This window comes from Hippocampus guttulatus, chromosome 16 (genome assembly GCF_054856545.1).
Source record: "Hippocampus guttulatus isolate MCC_2025c chromosome 16, RoL_Hgut_1.0, whole genome shotgun sequence".
In the NCBI taxonomy this organism is placed as follows: Eukaryota; Metazoa; Chordata; class Actinopteri; order Syngnathiformes; family Syngnathidae; genus Hippocampus; species Hippocampus guttulatus.
Genome location: NC_141276.1, coordinates 1,707,866 through 1,724,624, shown reverse-complemented (window position 1 = coordinate 1,724,624; position 16,759 = coordinate 1,707,866). Strand labels below are relative to the sequence as shown.

The 16,759-nt window shown below is 44.9% G+C and overlaps 1 protein-coding gene across 2 annotated transcripts; it reads left to right on the top strand.

The window, feature by feature from the left end:
• The first annotated feature begins 12,040 nt into the window (after positions 1 to 12,040).
• Positions 12,041 to 13,741, top strand: junbb (JunB proto-oncogene, AP-1 transcription factor subunit b). Of its 2 annotated transcripts, XM_086132091.1 has the most exons (2): positions 12,041 to 12,287; positions 12,377 to 13,741. In XM_086132091.1, exon 2 carries the CDS (start codon positions 12,385 to 12,387, stop codon positions 13,291 to 13,293), a length of 909 nt encoding a protein of 302 aa, XP_085988217.1. In that variant the 5' UTR covers positions 12,041 to 12,287; positions 12,377 to 12,384; the 3' UTR covers positions 13,294 to 13,741. The 2 variants fall into 2 exon arrangements, with proteins under 2 accessions (XP_085988217.1, XP_085988216.1); XM_086132090.1 differs by having other exon boundaries at positions 12,041 to 13,741.
• The last annotated feature ends 3,018 nt before the right edge of the window (positions 13,742 to 16,759 follow it).

Sequence of the window (16,759 nt, the reverse complement as noted above, 5' to 3'; positions counted from 1 at the left end):
GACGCACAGAGGGAGGTCACATAAGAAGAAAAGAAAATGAAGATGAAGAAGATTGTTCCCGCAGCTGTGGCGACAATGGAGCTCCACTATATGATATAATCTATGTCAATTCTGCAAATACACACAAACAGTCCGCAGAGTTCAAACACTGTGGAAATGTAAACATCCCACTGTGGAGTGGAAAAGGTACGCGGACCTTTGGATTTAATAACCGGTTTGAGTTAACCTCAATGAAAGGTTTCCTGGAGTGGCAGAGCAGTGGCTACACAACGGTCAAGAGGTATTTGAAAACTGTTCCGGTTCAGCAATATTCCTAACAAAGTCTGGTGGGAATTGTGGCCTTGACGTCATGCCACAGCATCACAATCGAGTTGAGGTCAGGATTCTGGCCCAGCCGTCCAGGAGGTGTGGTTTCTTCTGTTGAAGCCATTCAGTTGTTGATTTACTTTGAAAAACAAATAAAGAGTCTATGGACTGAGGTGGAGGGAATTATGTACGGACAGTTCAAAACAGGAATCATTTAAAAAACAAAATGTAAAAAAAAAAAATGTCAGGAAAAGCCTACTAAAACATGTGAATTTATTTGCGGTTGATCAGAGGAACTTTGGCGAGTGTATGCTCACTTCCATTTCACAGACGTTTGAATGTGATTGGTTCATTCTGCTCACAGCCATTTCTCCACTTATAGGAGGGTGTGCACACTTGTGCAATCGCATTTTTTCAGTCGCTCATTTTTACTTCCACTTTTCAAAATAGAAATATTTTTAAAAAGTTGGACAGGATTTACATTAACCGTGACATTTAAAGATCTAATTTGATCTCATTAAAAAAAAAAAGATTGAATTGGATCTCATTGTTTAACATCACAAAAACCTGGAATTTGAACAGGGGTGTGTAGAGTTTTTATAAACTGCATGTAACAAAGCGTCAAGCACAAAATCGGCGTACATGCTACAAACTGGACAATTTCTTTTTTAAATTTTAGTCTGGCGTGTTTTACCTAACCATGGCGACTCTCAAGTGTTGTTGTGTTGAACTGCAAGGTGAGAGTATTTATCTTGTAGAGACGACTTATCCTCTCCTGTCTCCGAAGGTATTTTTAAGGTGTGGTTTTGATGAAACAGACTTTGCTGTTGTTCATAATGAAGACGGACGGGGGCGTGACCCCGGTGCTGACATTTGCGAACTGTTCTCTTTTGTTCCCGTAAGTCGAGAGTGTGTGAGTGCGTGTGCAGTCTGTTAAGGTTGATGCGGAGAAGGAGGAAAACGCATTCGCATGCGCGCTTTCACGCCGCTCAGCAGAAAAGACACATCTGCTCGTGGGCCCACAATCAACTGGATAGAACTTTGCTGTCAGTAAGCAAAAAAAAAAAAACTAAACTACTTAGTCAAGCCCTCGCTTAATAACCTCCAAATGACTTTTCCACCTGCAACCATGTGTTCGTGTAATCAGCAGCACCAAAGTGTTTCTGAGTCAGTTCTGGAGCACTCATGAGCTTGGCAGAGGTAACTTGCACCATCAAAGGCGGTCAAACACACACACACGCACCCACGCACACACGCACGCACGCTTTTAAGTGATGCGACAGTCCTCCTGAGGAATACAGTCAGTGCAAAGGCAGAGTTTTGTGTTTTACTGTCAAATTAGGATGCTGATGAAGCAAACTCACTGCAAATAAGCGTTCCCCCCCCCACCCCACCCCCGCCATTCAAAAATGAAATACAGGCCCAAAGTTAATGCTGTGCCCAAGCCAAATGCCGGATGAATGGATAGTAGTCTTACTCAGTGTTGTCTTTTGGTATTACTCACAGCAGAAGTGAAAGTTGACAGACCCATGTTTTGGTGACTGCAGATCTTGTTAAAGAATGCACTGTCAGACTATGAATGCACCTATACACATATACTGTGTGTGTGTGTGTGTGTCTCTCTCTCTCTCTTTTTGATACATGACCTGCCATTGGAGCCCCTAAAGGTAGAAATATGCTCTTTCATTTGTGCGTGTAAACAGTGTGAAGGCATGCAAAGGAACACGTACAGTATTTGCAATGATGCATGTTTGCGTGTCTACAGAGTGAGAGTGCTGGCGGCACACCACCTACACATCCACCTGCTCTGCTTTTTAGAGGGGCCTCTTCAATCACAAGGCTGGGGTCATTATGGATGCGAGCCTCCATAGCCGCCAGGCCACGTTTCGCTATTTCTGTCCTTGCACTTTCCCGCGAAACATGCAAGAAAAAAAAAAAAAAACATTTAACATGCACTACAAAACGTGCGCTCTTGAGACCACGAGTGGCAAATATGTGAAGCTGTAGCGTGAGAATTGTTTTTTCGTCTCTTTTTTGACACGGTGATGAGGAATGACAAAGCGGTGAACGGTTTAACAGGCGCCGTGAAGATGAGTAAGTCCAAACTTTCAGACCGAGACGTGACAGGGGGAGAGATGTTGTTTGTTCTTTAACCACAAGAACACAACACCGCTTTTCATCCACCAACAAATTAGAGCTAAAGTCCCAGTTGTAGTATTTTGTCACTGTGGTCTGATCGCTTACAGTGAGTAGTACGGCACGTGCACAAGTTGTCATGCAGCCAGTAACAAGAAGCCAGAACCTAAAGAGAAAACAGTGGAGCAGAATATTGTACCCGCTCGTTCAGGTAATAACATTTCTTTTTTTTTTTTTTTTTTTTTTGAATGATTTATTTTAAAAATGATTTATTCACAGAATAACATTCCTTCATGACAGCTTTTCTCAGTCGCTTTGGTCCATTTCTCAGATCGGAATTGAAAATGGCAAAAAACGGGATGTGAATTTTCTCAAAGCCGTTTGCGCAGATAGCAAAGTAACGTGGTTCGCCTGCAAAAGTCATTTTCTCGCCTAAAATCCTTAGTTCACCTCCCAAAAGTCAATATTTGTGCCGCCGAGCATGTCAGCGCAAGTCTTTGTGTCATTGTGTCATTGTGTATGGATAAGATTGCTTAGTCACGTCAATCCGACGGTGCGCTCTGCAAGGATGTTCTGATGTGAACTGAGGCAAAAGTTTTGATGACAATGATTCTAAATTGGGAGGTTACGCCGAACTGCAATGCGGAGGATGGATTGCAGGAGAATGGGCGAGATTCACATTTCATTTTTCCGGTTGGCACTGTAATTTTCTGACAAAGCATCTCATTGTGATGCGGAAAGGAAAAGAAAGCACAGAGTAGCGCAAAGGGAGAAAAAGTAGACGTGTGTACATGGGACGACCTCTTTAGCACACGGAAAGAATGACTTTGCAGTGTTCCTACCTCATTTGGACCACAAATGATCATCCGCATCTCAACAATTATCTTCATTTGCCGTGATCTTTTTCAGACAACTGGTTGATCTTTGGTTCATCATCCCCATTTTACAAAAAGTCAAGAACTCTGGTGTGACCAGAAAACCTGTAAACAAGGGCAAAGACTTGACTCATAAGAGACCCTGGCAAGGTCCAGCTACGGGGGTGTCCAAGCGTGTTTTCCTTTGAGGGCTGCATTTTGCCCAAGTTTAGCCAATCAGCTTCCAACTTTGAAGTCTCTATTGTCCTCGCTATCCCCCAGATGCACTCTAGTGTCAAGGCTACTATAAATACTTCCTTGGAGGCACCGTAGTGGTTCAGAAACAAAACACGAGACTCGACCAGAACCAGTACTTCACCAATACACACCACTTTGCTAATCTAGTGTGCTAATTAGTGTACTTCGTAAGCCACAACGATTGCTAATAGAGTTACTGCCTGTGGTTTCTCTGCTTGCCTCCGCCCCACAAAACATGCTTGCTTTGACATTCCAAGCACAGGGCACATAAACAAAAATTGTCAGCTGATGTAAAAAAAAAAAAAACAGTCTGTAAGCAGGAAAGGTTGTGAGATATTTGTGCAAAAGAGCATTTACATATACGCCAGCAATGGAGCAAAAGCGTTTGTGTATATAAGCAGCGGGTGATGTGCTGTGTTTGTTGGCGAGTTGATTTTTACAGGCAATGATTTGCTCCAGGGCGTTCGTGTCTAGGCTTGTTTAAGATGCACAAGGTTCTAAGCATTGGGCATGGCACTTGGCGAGGGATCACGCCGAGGCTCCCCTGGGGCTCAGCTAGAATTGCGGGCACCAACGAAAAAGAATGAGATATTTTTTTTTTTTTATCATGACAGAAACTGCTGAAGCCGCACCTTTTGATCGAAAACAGCAGAAAATCAGATGGATTTGAACACAAGAGCTCCACAATGAACGCGTTTGTTTTCGAGACAGGCTCAGACTTTCTACTTTTTATGGAAATCGTGATGCTACTCTTTGAAAGGTCTTGCCCCCTTTATTCATATCCATCCTGGGGAGGGGAGGTGGATTCCCTAACTTGCTTCACTCATGCGGCCACATTCTCGTGTCTGGCGAATGTTATTTTGGACAACGACCAGCACAGAAACGAGGAAGTACACCAGACAACGAGATGAAACACACCAGAGACAATAAACGACAAGAAAATAATTTGTGACACTGTCAGAAGTGTTTTTAGTATGACGCTTTAGCTGCCAGGACAATAGCTACATTAACATGACTCATCCAAAATAATTAAAAAGAGGATATGGTTGCCTTGTTCACCTGACACCTCATCGGGTGTCCAATTGCATCCAATTACAGAGTTCCTTATCCTACAAAAGTGAGCCTTTCGATGCAGGTTGGACTGAGACTATTAGCAAAACTCATTTTTTTCTACACTATTAGCTGCTGGTGTTTCTCAAGTTGGAATTTGCTTCTCCTGTTCATCTTCAAGTTGTTCTAACCTGGAAAGAAATTAATGTCGAGTGCACCGGCCACAGCACTTGTTGAATTTCAGTGTTGGGCGGAACTTCTGAAGGTGTGACACCTGTTGTTAACCGTTGTTGTCGGTAACTAGATTGTTACCGACAACAACCGTTTGAACTGCCTGATTGACTTTCAGTGTACTTGCCAAAGTTGTGGCCGTTGTTTGAACATCCAAACCAATGAAAGCAATGTCAACAACAACATTATTTGCAAGTTACGAGATGCAACGAACGGGGACTCAGACTTGCTTTTTCATGCCATATTCTCAAAATGATGATGAAACTTCCAAGCGGCCCTCTTAAGAGGGCCCTCGCTCAGCATTCCCGACTTGAATCTATTGATTTCTCTGCACCGTTTTCACATGATTTTCTGTCTCTATGGCAAAAAAATGCCACCGTGTGCGGCGTAAGGTTGTTATCCGAGCCCCGAGCAACTCTGGTGCCATTTTCAGTCGACAGCAAGTGGCAAAATGGCCGCCTCGGGATAGACAAAACCGGGCAGATTTTGCTGTTTGACACGTATTCCACGTACGCAACATGAATCAGAGTGCCGTGTTTAGACCAGTGGGCCTGCATAGAACATGTTCCTTTCAAGAACATTTTGGTGTTGACTTCCCTTTTAATGAAAGCCCAAACCCATTTTTGACCATATGGCACACAATGCAACCACAAGAAACACACAGCGGCTTTGGTTCTGCGACTGAGCCAAGCCGTAGCTGAGAAGAGCAACATCCCAGAGTTCCTCGGCACATGGAGCGGGATCAAACGTGTGCAGATTGGAGGAATCCAAGCCCAATTTCGTTTGCCGGCAAAATACACAGAGGACAAATTTATGAGCAGAGCCAATTTGAAACTCAGAATAGATGTGCATCACGCAGCTGTTTTCTCGTGCCAACCCGAAGCTAAATGCCCTCAAACATTCTTGATGAATCACTTCAACCTGCTCCACAGGTTCTTGATCACCCACGAATGAAAGGACAAGAGGAAGGAATAACTGAAATGCTTTGACATGAAAGAGAGAGAGTCACTTCTTCTGCCTTTGACGCATCTTCTGGATTAATTGGACTTTTCAGGCTCACTATAGTTATTGAGAAGCAAGCAGAGTATCTTGAATGAGCTCAGCACCCAGCGTGCTATTTTGCCTCCCTACATTTCACATAAACGTGGTTCATGGACCTAGAATATCAACGGTTTGTTCCAGCCCTTCATGTTTTTCTGGGAAGATCCCGACATTTAAGTAAATAAATAAATAAAATCCGCTTGAACCAAAATGTGACTGCATATGAATCCGATTCGTCACGGATGCAAATTTTTAACAGCTCATTTGGACACAGTTGTAGCAGCACACTCTCCGACTCGCTCTGCGTCTCTTTTTCATGCCGATATAATTCTATTTCAGCGTCTCTAGTGGACCGCATTCACTGACTGTATGACTATATCATGATTCCGTTCCATTTAGAACCAAACAAAACCTTGCGGCGATGACAGTGCGATGGGAAATATCGGGGGATAATGAGGCCACCGTTAATTTCCATTCCGTGAAATACCGAGGCAGATTGCGAAGCCAAAAATAAGCATATTGTCGCTATCACGTGGTACTTGATGTGCTACGAAAACACGCCAGACTTGAAGTCAGCCGAGCATCTCGAATCGGAGACCTCATGAACTTAAACCTTCAAATTAATGCCACACGAGGAGTGACTGAGGTTTTTGGTGGCTGACCTTTGACAGATTCGACGGCCTGCGGTTTGGTCTTAATACGGCATACGCCGCAGCATCATGTGGCGCGATGATGTCAATGATGATGGATCGCTCTATTATTAGACCGGGCAATAAAGTGACCGGATTCACAAAGGGGACTCACCAACACAGCGCACGCTTCAGAGGCCCCATTATGTCTAAATGTAGGCGTCAGCCTTTCCGTCAAGAGGGCACTTTGCAAACAAACCTCGTCAAGACTGAGCGTGTCTTTCTCTTTCCCCTTGCCCACCCGCTCGCCCCTCCAGAAGCCGCTGCTCTTTTCTGCTGAGTGGGTGTTTGCTGGAGTCGCCAAGGTCAGGAGGGGAGAGACCAAGAAGTGAGGCGTGGAGCTTGGAGCTTTGACCTCTGTCTGGCCTCGGTCGTGCCTGCGCAGCTCTGAGTCACATGGACGGAGTCTTCTTGATGAAGGGAAAGGGCTCAGTGTTGCGAAGACGCGGACGACGGGCGCACTGCCGCCCGCCTCGGACAAAAGACGAGTTGTGCAGAGGTGGCGAGGCGCACAATGGGACAGTTTGAGTGGAGGAGGTGAGGAGAGCTCAATCTCCAGCACAAGCACCTCGTTGTGAAGGCGGAATCCATGAGGGCAAAGAAAGCAACTGCGATTTTGCAAGAATTGGTGCGAAGGAGAATGAGGAAGGTAAAAATGTGCGTGGTCAGAATGACCGAGCGGTCCTGGCTTCAGGTCTTCAAATCGTCGTCCGCTCGTGGTAACCGCCGTTGAAAGTTTCAATCCGGCAGCGGACAGCTGAGGTTTATCGTTACGTTGTAGAGATCTGTCATTTTTATTTCCTTATTATGACGACAAACACCAAGGCCACACAATTGCAGCTTATTAAAACTGTTTGATCAAAAGACAAATTCATTTGAACACAATTGAGTTGCATGGCTCGGTCGAAAAATTCTGACTTGCAGTATGGGAGCCTGCGATCAGCTAGCTAGCTTAGCAAACTGATCTCGAGCAGCCGTTTGCCGTCCGTTCTTTTCGGCGCCGCGGACCACTTTCGGGTAAGAACATACAACGCATTTTGATGGAGCATCGACGGCGTGGCCCAGCAACACGGAGATAACGCTTCCTTCGAGGCGTTCCGCCACCGTCTCGCAGCGAATGTTGTCATTAGCGATCAGCCACAACGGTTATTCATAAGCTACTATGTAACACGCTCCGAAGGTCAAGTTAAAAATAGAAGCGAAACAAGGAACACTGTAGATGGATATCAATGTGTTCCTTTTATTTTGAAGTCGGCATCGTGGCAGCCGAATTGACTTTGAATTGAGGCTGGCCTGACAGTATGCAAAAGCGTCGCGTGAGGCTTGAACTGGAGCGCCGGATTCCACTTTTAGTCCTCATGCGGCGCCCCTGTTCAAAAACACTTTTGCAAAATACATTCTGTCTGTAAATGTACAGGATATCTGCTTTGTGATCCTCATGCCTTCTTTTTTTGGGGAGTCGCACGTAAATGCGGAGCCCGCTGATGAGAAATGAAATCGGTGAGACAAAGGATACGTTTCCCGTTAATCCTTTGAATAAATCAGTCGTTTTCTCCTCCCTCTTTGCGGATTTGAGCATGTGGTGAAGATAACAGTGAAGAATATTCCACCCAAAGTCATGTGCCTTTCGAGGTCACGTACAGTCCAAGTACAGTTTGATAAATCGGAGCGTATAAAGGCTTCTTTCCAACCTCGGGGCTCACACAGGAATAGGCCCAGGTAACATTCAATTGTTTTTGGCAGTCATCCATGTGATCCGCGCTCTTACGACCAAATCTGTTGCCAAGCAGCTCATCTTGCCTTGAACCCTTTTGAATACACCTTCACCCCCCCCCCCCCCCACACACACACACACACCAAACACGCACAAACAAAAAGACATCAACACAAAATCCCGGCGGAGCAACAAACCTCGTCTGCAGACAAAGAAAGCAGAACTCGGAGCGTTTTCTATACTTGTGCGTACAGAGCATCTCTAAATCCAAACAGTCTAAAACCGAGATGTGACTAATCAAGATGTGACTAAGATGTCGGACACATTTTTGTTTTCACAAACGCTGGAACCTGATAAGTGAAGTGTTCCAACGAAACGCCACATGTTAATGTTTAGACTTGAATTTCAAGCACGACTGTGTTGTTTCTGGACATCAACAGTCTTAGTCACAAATCCATAACACACGCTGTATACATCTGCCTCTGTCTTCACCCTTTTTTTTTCCCTCCTCTCTCTCACACGGCTTAGTAGTAGGAGTGTTTTGACTAACATTTAGCATGATGGCAAGATGCCACTGCATGAGTCTTCCCGTAAACACTCACCACTCTGGACCATAAAATGTACTTTGCCAAAATGTCACTGGGACTGCGGTCAACCTCGGCCGCAACGCTGAATAAAACCTCAACCCCAGCGGAGTGGAGCAGCGGCTGAAACGAACAGCTGCGCAGAGAATAGCATTTATAAGGGAGGTGGCAAAGTAGATGCACAACACTGCCAGGAAGTCTGTTGTTTTTCTCTGTTTATCCATATTCCCATGGAGACTGGCAAGAAGGAATAGAATTAAAACAGTCTTGGTGAATAGCAGACAATTTCTTCACATCGCTATTATCAATCATGTAAAAAAAAAAAAAAGGAGGGAAAAAAAGGCAGGCTTCAGCTTTCAAACTTGCTGTGCGATTTTGTTGACCTCTGTTTTCTTGGGAGCACTCCTACCAGGTCTAAACACAATAACGGTCTGTCTGACTGCCAAAACTAGAACAGCAAAGCTTAAACAAACATACAGATGGAGGGGCTGCTTTGACTTGGAAGGTTCAAATCTGAAAGTTGTTCCGGCAACTTTTGGTTTCCATCATCAGGGGTTGCCACAATGAGTCTGCTATCACACGATTTATTTGGCACAATATTTATGTTGAACACCCTTCATGACTCTCTCTCTCTCCTCTCTCTCTCTCTCTATATATATATATATATATACACATACACAAACACACACACACACACACACCAGTGGCGGCCGTGCATTTCAACCTTAGGCCTTCAGTGACGTCACATACATTAACACAATATAGGCTCGTCAGGCAGCACTTAATTTCAGGAGCATTTAAAACCATCAGGTATGCATTCACAATTAAGAGCAGGAAACTAAATTTACAGATATTGTCAAAAATAAAAAGATTTAAAAATACTAAATAAAATGCCACCCAAATTACGCTGTGTGATCATAAACAAGTCTGTCCAATAAATTGCGCAATGTCACAGTTTCATATAAGACACCAACCACACAATAACAAAACAAACTATTCTTTGAAAATAAAATTAACAGATCATTTGCATTTTGAGAATAGGCTATACAACAGCAAATAACTGAAAATGTTCAGCAGCTGAGATTGGACGAATTTTAGTGCACGAAGCTGACTACAATGCGCCATTATAAATTGCAGGTGAGCTGATTTATTTGATAATTTTTTTGTATCTTTGTCATTTTATTTCGTTACCATTAATACTAACGAAATAAAATAACAAGAAGAAATGTAAAATAGAATTCATTTCCTCACCAATGTAGTGCCTGTTCACTGAGCTGCAGATCTACGCGAGTGTCCTCAAACGTTTTTAAACGCACCGTAGCTTGTAAGTGCCCAGACGTGCTCTGATGTTTCCTTGCTCCCTTGGTAAAACTACTTAAATTGGTAAATCCAGTGGAAGGTCCGTCTTGAAAATTGTGTGGAAAGTAGTCCTGCAACCAGATCAACGTCTTCTCCTTCGGCCATTTTGGGTCAAAATGCAGCAACAGCTCCCCCTAGCAGGCGCTCATCCAATCACCGAACGCGCACGTCCAGTCTCGACGTAAACCCCTCAAGATGGCTCTGGTACACAGACTCGTGATCTGATTGGCTATTGCAAGCTGACCGAGTCCGTTCATTTACAGCGCACAGGGGCCTGCTCTGTTTCATCTGAAGGCCCCGAGCAAGTTTAGTTTACCTGGCAACACAAGCTATCTGAAATATGATTGGTCAAAAACTCTACCATATAAATAAGTTATTTATCGAGTGGCTTTCAATGTTATTTAAAATAACATACTCAACTAAGTGGAAATAATATGACGTAAAGAATACAGAGAATAATTTTGTTTACATATTTATGAAAATAAAATAAATTAAATTTATGTTATTCTAAACAAAACAATTAGAAACTACTAGCGCCAGCAAAAACGATTTACAAAGCCACACTGTGAAGCTTTTGGTGGTCATTTTCAATCAAAGGGAAATAAAGAAAGGGGGGCAAGCCTCCATAGCTTTCCTCAAGAAAGAAAGTTAAGTCAACAGTGGGAGGATGCACTTGGAAGAGTCCCTGTGCCCAAAAGACCAGCGGCCGTGGTTTCGTCATTTGAGCTCAGACTCATCGGAGGCCTTTCATCACCCTCAGCTCATGAGACAGCTCACTGGTGTGTCTGGCTATGAACGCCAGTTAAAACCAAATACAGTGGCTACTATATTTCCTCACAAGGATCCTCAAAAGACACATATGACCCGTGAAAACTGGGCGATATATATATATATATATATATATATATATATATATATGCAGAGACACACACAACACACACACCGTTTAACATTTGTTATATACACATCACAGTGTTAACTATTTACTGATGCATTCAAAAATCAGACAATTTCCCAAAAATACATTGATAACAACGCGTTTGGGGTGGCATTCAATCCACATTAACTTCATTACAAAGTTGATCAAAATTACCAAATCATAATCACAATTATGTAATAATGCAGTCATTGCTGTCGTTTTAAACGATTGTATTTCTCTCCCTCAGTAAACATAAATGATATCCGAGGCCTTTTTCCCTCCCTTCAGATCCAGAAAGTCCCTTCCTGAGTAGCACATGGATGGCACAAAAGCAGGAATGCAGTCCAAGAGGGAGTGGGTTCCCGGTTCTCCCGGAGGGGAACTACTACGTCAGTCATGCCCATATTAGGAACGAGGACTTCCTCCACAAAAGGCTGAACCATTTCCACGGATAACTCCCTCTTAAATTACGTGAACATTCAAATAATTCGTGTCAATTGTACAACAAAACAGGTAATCCTGACCTAAAAAACAGCGTCACGCGTGATTTTATTTTATATTCGTGTGTGTTTGTGACAAGAATTAAAACTCGAATTGAATTATGTATCATTCCAACCCCAGTTTGTGTGTCAAATGAGCTGTATTAAACAACTAATCTGTTAGATTAAAGTTATAAATAAGGTAAAGGGTCTGTATTTATGACGAAAGTGCCCTCAGAAACCGACGCCGAGCGCTGTCTTGCCTACAGCCTTATTTACAGTCGTTTCTTCCCGGCATCTGCGTCACTCATGAAGGCGTGGTCTCTGGAGAGACCGGCCAATCAGAACGCAGCAGTACCCTGGCAGCAAGCGTGTGTCCATGCCTATATAAAACCGCTCGACGCAGCCGACCGAACACACCTTCGCACGCAGCAACGCACACGCTTTCTCACAGGAGTCCGCAAGTTTTTTGTAGGGGACTTATCAGGTGCGCGAAGAAATCATCAACCAGACTCAGGGGAGCGCTTTTGCCTTGATTTGTGGGACTTTCACTCATTTTTCCGTTGAAGTGGTAGTTTCTGATGTCGGGGCACTGTTGACAAGACGAATCGATGCTCGTTCGCTGCTGACTCTTGACATTTGTTGAGACTGTTTCAATAAGCAGCCGGTAAGCTTACTTTCCCGACTTTATGTCAACAAAGATGGAACAGCCTTTTTATCATGATGACTCTTTTCTGTCGGCTTACGGCCACTCAGACGCCGCCATGCACGACTACAAGCTGCTAAAGCAGAATATGAATTTGAACTTGACAGAGCCCTATCGCAACCTGAAATCGCACCTGAGGGCCGACACAGACCCGTACCAGGGGGGTCAGCAGGACGTTGGGACCCTGAAGCTCGCATCCCCAGAGCTCGAGAGGCTCATCATCCAAAACAGTAACGGTGTGATCACCACCCCGACCCCGGGGCAGTACTTCTACAATCGGGGCATCACCGATGAGCAGGAGGGCTTCGCCGAGGGCTTCGTCAAAGCCTTGGATGAGCTGCACAAGATGAACCAAATGCCTCATTCGGCGTCCTCCCTCGGCGCCAGCGGAGTTACCACATGCTCGCCGGCGGCTCCCGGCGTGTTCGGCTCAGGACTGCAACCCGAACCGCCCATCTACACGACGCTGAACGCCTACTGCCCGAACACCGGCCTCTCTTCGTCCGCCTCCAGCTACCCCACGGCCACCATCAGCTACTTGCCGCCCCACCAGCAGAACCACCCGCAGACCTCCGCGCACGCCGCTTTCCAGAACCCCCACCCGGGCTCTGGACTTCATCCGCAGCGGCTCGTCGCTCTCAAAGAGGAACCGCAAACCGTGCCGGACCTCCTGAGTAGCGACGGCTCGCCCCCTATGTCTCCTATCGACTTGGAGACCCAGGAGAGGATCAAGGCGGAGCGCAAGAGGCTGAGGAACCGACTGGCGGCGACCAAGTGCCGGCGGCGCAAACTGGAGCGCATCGCTCGCCTGGAGGAGAAGGTGAAAGGTCTGAAGAGCGACAACGCGGGCCTGTCCAACACAGCCTCGGTGCTCCGGGACCAGGTGGCCCAGCTCAAACAGAAGGTTCTGACCCACGTGAGCAGCGGCTGTCAGCTGATGCTCACGAGCAAGATGGAGGCATTTTAAACACAAAGACTACTTTAAAAAAAAAAAAAAGTGACTTTAAGGTGATAACACTGGAGTCATGCTGTGCATATAGCACCGCAACACCGCGAGGCAGCAGGGGGACTTTGTAGACAACTATGTTGTGCAAAAGACTGATTGAAATGGTACTTCCGGATGCTGGACACCCTCAAAGAACCATTCAACACTTCATCAGTGCAGCATTCGAAATGGGCAAACACTGAGAGAAGATGCCCTTATTATAGTTTACTCAACGGCAGAAATCGGTTATCAATATGTCTTTGTATATTTGCCACTGATGGTATTGTCACCAAATGCTGCATATATTCTTTGTGTAAATTATTGTTGTTTGTCCCGGTTGACCCAGGCAAACTAACCTTGTCCAATGTTTACAATGTCCTTCTTTTTTAATGTGTGATGTGTATTTAAGTAAAGAGTCTCAAAAACATGATGGCATCGTGTTGCTGTTCTCTTTTCATGAACACCGTGAGGGAAAAGGTCACTGCATGAGACCCTCAATGTACTGCATTGATGTCCTTGACCTTTAAAGTTGAGAAATATGCCCGTAACTTTTTGCCACAGAAAAAGTCCACAATTACTGTAAAGGGAGCGCAATAAAATGGTTTGTTTGGTGTTCAATGTGGGCAACTTGATGGTTAGCAGCGTTTTGAATGAGTGTATTCTGCGTACCACTAATGAACCCATGAAATTGCATGTATATGGTGCCATTTGAGGACAACGAACATTCAAGTATTGAAACTGTCTCAAAAGTAGGGTTGTCCAAATCCGGTCTTCGTTGTACGCGTTTCCCTTCTCCAACACATCTGATTCAATTAAATGATCGGGATCATTATCAGCCTTTTGCAAAGCTTGCTGATGAGCTGATCATTTGAATCTGGTGTGTTGAAGGAGGAAAACGTGTAAAAGAGGCTGTAAAGTGGATCTCGAGGACCGGACTCATTTCTATCCATTTGAATAGGAGACAGAACCCCAAAGGCTCATGATTCCGTATTCAAGAGGAAAATTTGGGGTTTTGACACCGTTGTTAACCCCATTTGGGGTCAGCGGTATATAATTTAGTGCAGATGGGGGGAAGTGACAGTGACTTTTAGGAATGCCGGGGCTCTTGAAAACGTCTCACCACTTGGCAGGGCATCAGGCACGAGTGGGCGTCGGGATCCTACACGGAGCATCTGCGTGGATTCTTGGAGAAGCGCGCGCAGCCAAGGACGACAAAGAGGGCGTACGCATCAGTGCACAAATATGCGCGGCAAAAAAGAAAAGAAATAAAATATGGGGCTCAAAGGAAGATTAGGTGAAGGGGTGGGGGAAGTCCCGTGGATGACTAATACGCACAGGCAAGCGTCTTGGGATAAATTAGGATGAGAATAACAGAGACCCTCAACGAATTATCTGCTATAGTAATGTTCATGACTGAAACCAAAAAGGTCATGAAAACAGCTTCGGCGACAGTTGGCCAGGAGAAGTCGAGCGCATAAATTGACCCCAGGAAAACCGGAGGGGTATTTCTGCCTCTTTAAACAGTCTATGGAAGAAAAGCAAACGCGGATGGCGGGGTCTGTAATAGTTAAAAATACTGTACACGGCACAACACAAAAAGTTCTTCCTGAAATCATGATTATTATTTTGAAGAGGAAGGTTATGGAACAGATCGAAATATTCCATTTCCATCCATAACATGCCGCTTGTATTTGGTGGCGCGCGCGCGGAACAGACCGCCCACACAACTTCTCTTTTTTCGAGATCATTTTCCCATTTTCGTCACAATAGAAAAACACGCAAAGGAAGTGGGTCTAAACACTCCGACCGAATGTGTCACACTATTAGGCGTAAATAGGTCGCCTCGAGCACATTGATTGCGATCAGAAACATCGCGCTGTCATCTCCCACTCGAAAAAAAAAGCCTCGGGTGTCACCGCCTCAGCGGCGGAGGCTCAATTTACGCACAAGACGAGCTTACGTGATAATAATGCGCAGTGAAAAGGAAAAAAAAAAAGCCCATTAAAGCTTCACTGGCGCTCCGCACGCCTCGGCCCGCAACCCACACCGATCGTGTGTGGGAACATCTGTGATGTGAACAGTGACGTCTGAAAAACCTTTGGGTGGGTTTAGTTTCCTCTCCGCGAGTCCCCCCCCTTCTCCTCCCACAGACACGCAGACCGGGTTGTTGCCATCTGCACGAGCAAACACAACACAGTTCCATGTACAACGGCACATTGTAATCAGAGGGCAGATATTGCGCCTGGTCAGGGTCTATTTGACTGTTCAAATGACAATCTGTAGTGTGTCGCTACAGAAGGCCTACTACACCATTCTATCTTCTGTCGGTTGAGAGTAAGATGAGGCTGTAGTCCTGACGAGTGTGGTTAAACACACCCACACGGTATAGTATTGGCTCTGAACCAGCAGATATTTGAAACGTCTGAAAATTAAAGTCGTATTATTTGCACTGTATTGTCGCCTAGAAAACAAAACAAAACAGGCCGGTCCTCTGCATTTTCATGAAGTGAATGAAACCTTTTTGAAGGGGGTACACTGTCATCTAGTGGAGATATTGTAAAAGTGCAGACCCCATATAAGGGTCGAAGTACAGTACAGTAAAAAAATGGCTTCCGCGTGAAACGGCAGGTTGGACCTAAAATGCACACGTCACATCGCATTTACAGTGAAATTGGCTTTTTTTTTTCTGTAACGATTGCGCTCTGATCTTTGTTAACTTGCAGCCAACTTTTCTCAAAACATGTTTTTGTCATCTTTTTAATTCTGGTCAGCAGTAGTCACTGCATTCTGCCGCCTGAAACGGTTGTTTATAAACCTTCTGAAATGTCCCGATGACAAGTGCCAGCAATTCATTTTGGACTCACCATTGTTATGTCTCGGACAAGCCGAGTTTAGTTTGGATCCTAAAGCGTAGACGAAAACAAGGTCTCCGTAGAAAAAAATATATTTTAATGTACAAATCGCACCGAGAAAGAGGGAACATAAAGCGCTGGTCAACAATAAGGACCAGAGGGCAAATAAAACGAATAACAAGAAGCGCTTGCACAAAAGGCAAGGGAGAAAAATAAAGACCGCGAATACAAACAAAAAACAATCTATCACAAATACACGCAAGAAAGCCAAGTCACAAAACAAAACCAGTACTTACTACACCATGGGTACCGAGAATACAAAGCGAAACACGACGAGGTCTAAAGCCAACTAGTCAATGAGCAGAGAAACAGCAATGCAACAAACAATACTCCGACAACAGGTGCACGGCGGGGGAGTCCTTAAATACTGAGTCTACTAATCACAGATTGGCAGCAGGTGTGCACAGAAGTCCGCTCATGCCACCTGCTGGCCAGACCGAAAACAAACCCGTGACAAAGATAAACACAGTAGAAAGCGGTTGCAGAAGTGTGCACACCTTCAAAGCGCGTGCACGTTTTGATGCGGTGCTGCTGGC

Excerpts from the sequence above, each read along its gene's own strand:
- junbb (XM_086132090.1), top strand. The coding sequence starts at position 12,310 with ATGTCAACAAAGATGGAACAGCCTTTTTATCATGATGACTCTTTTCTG.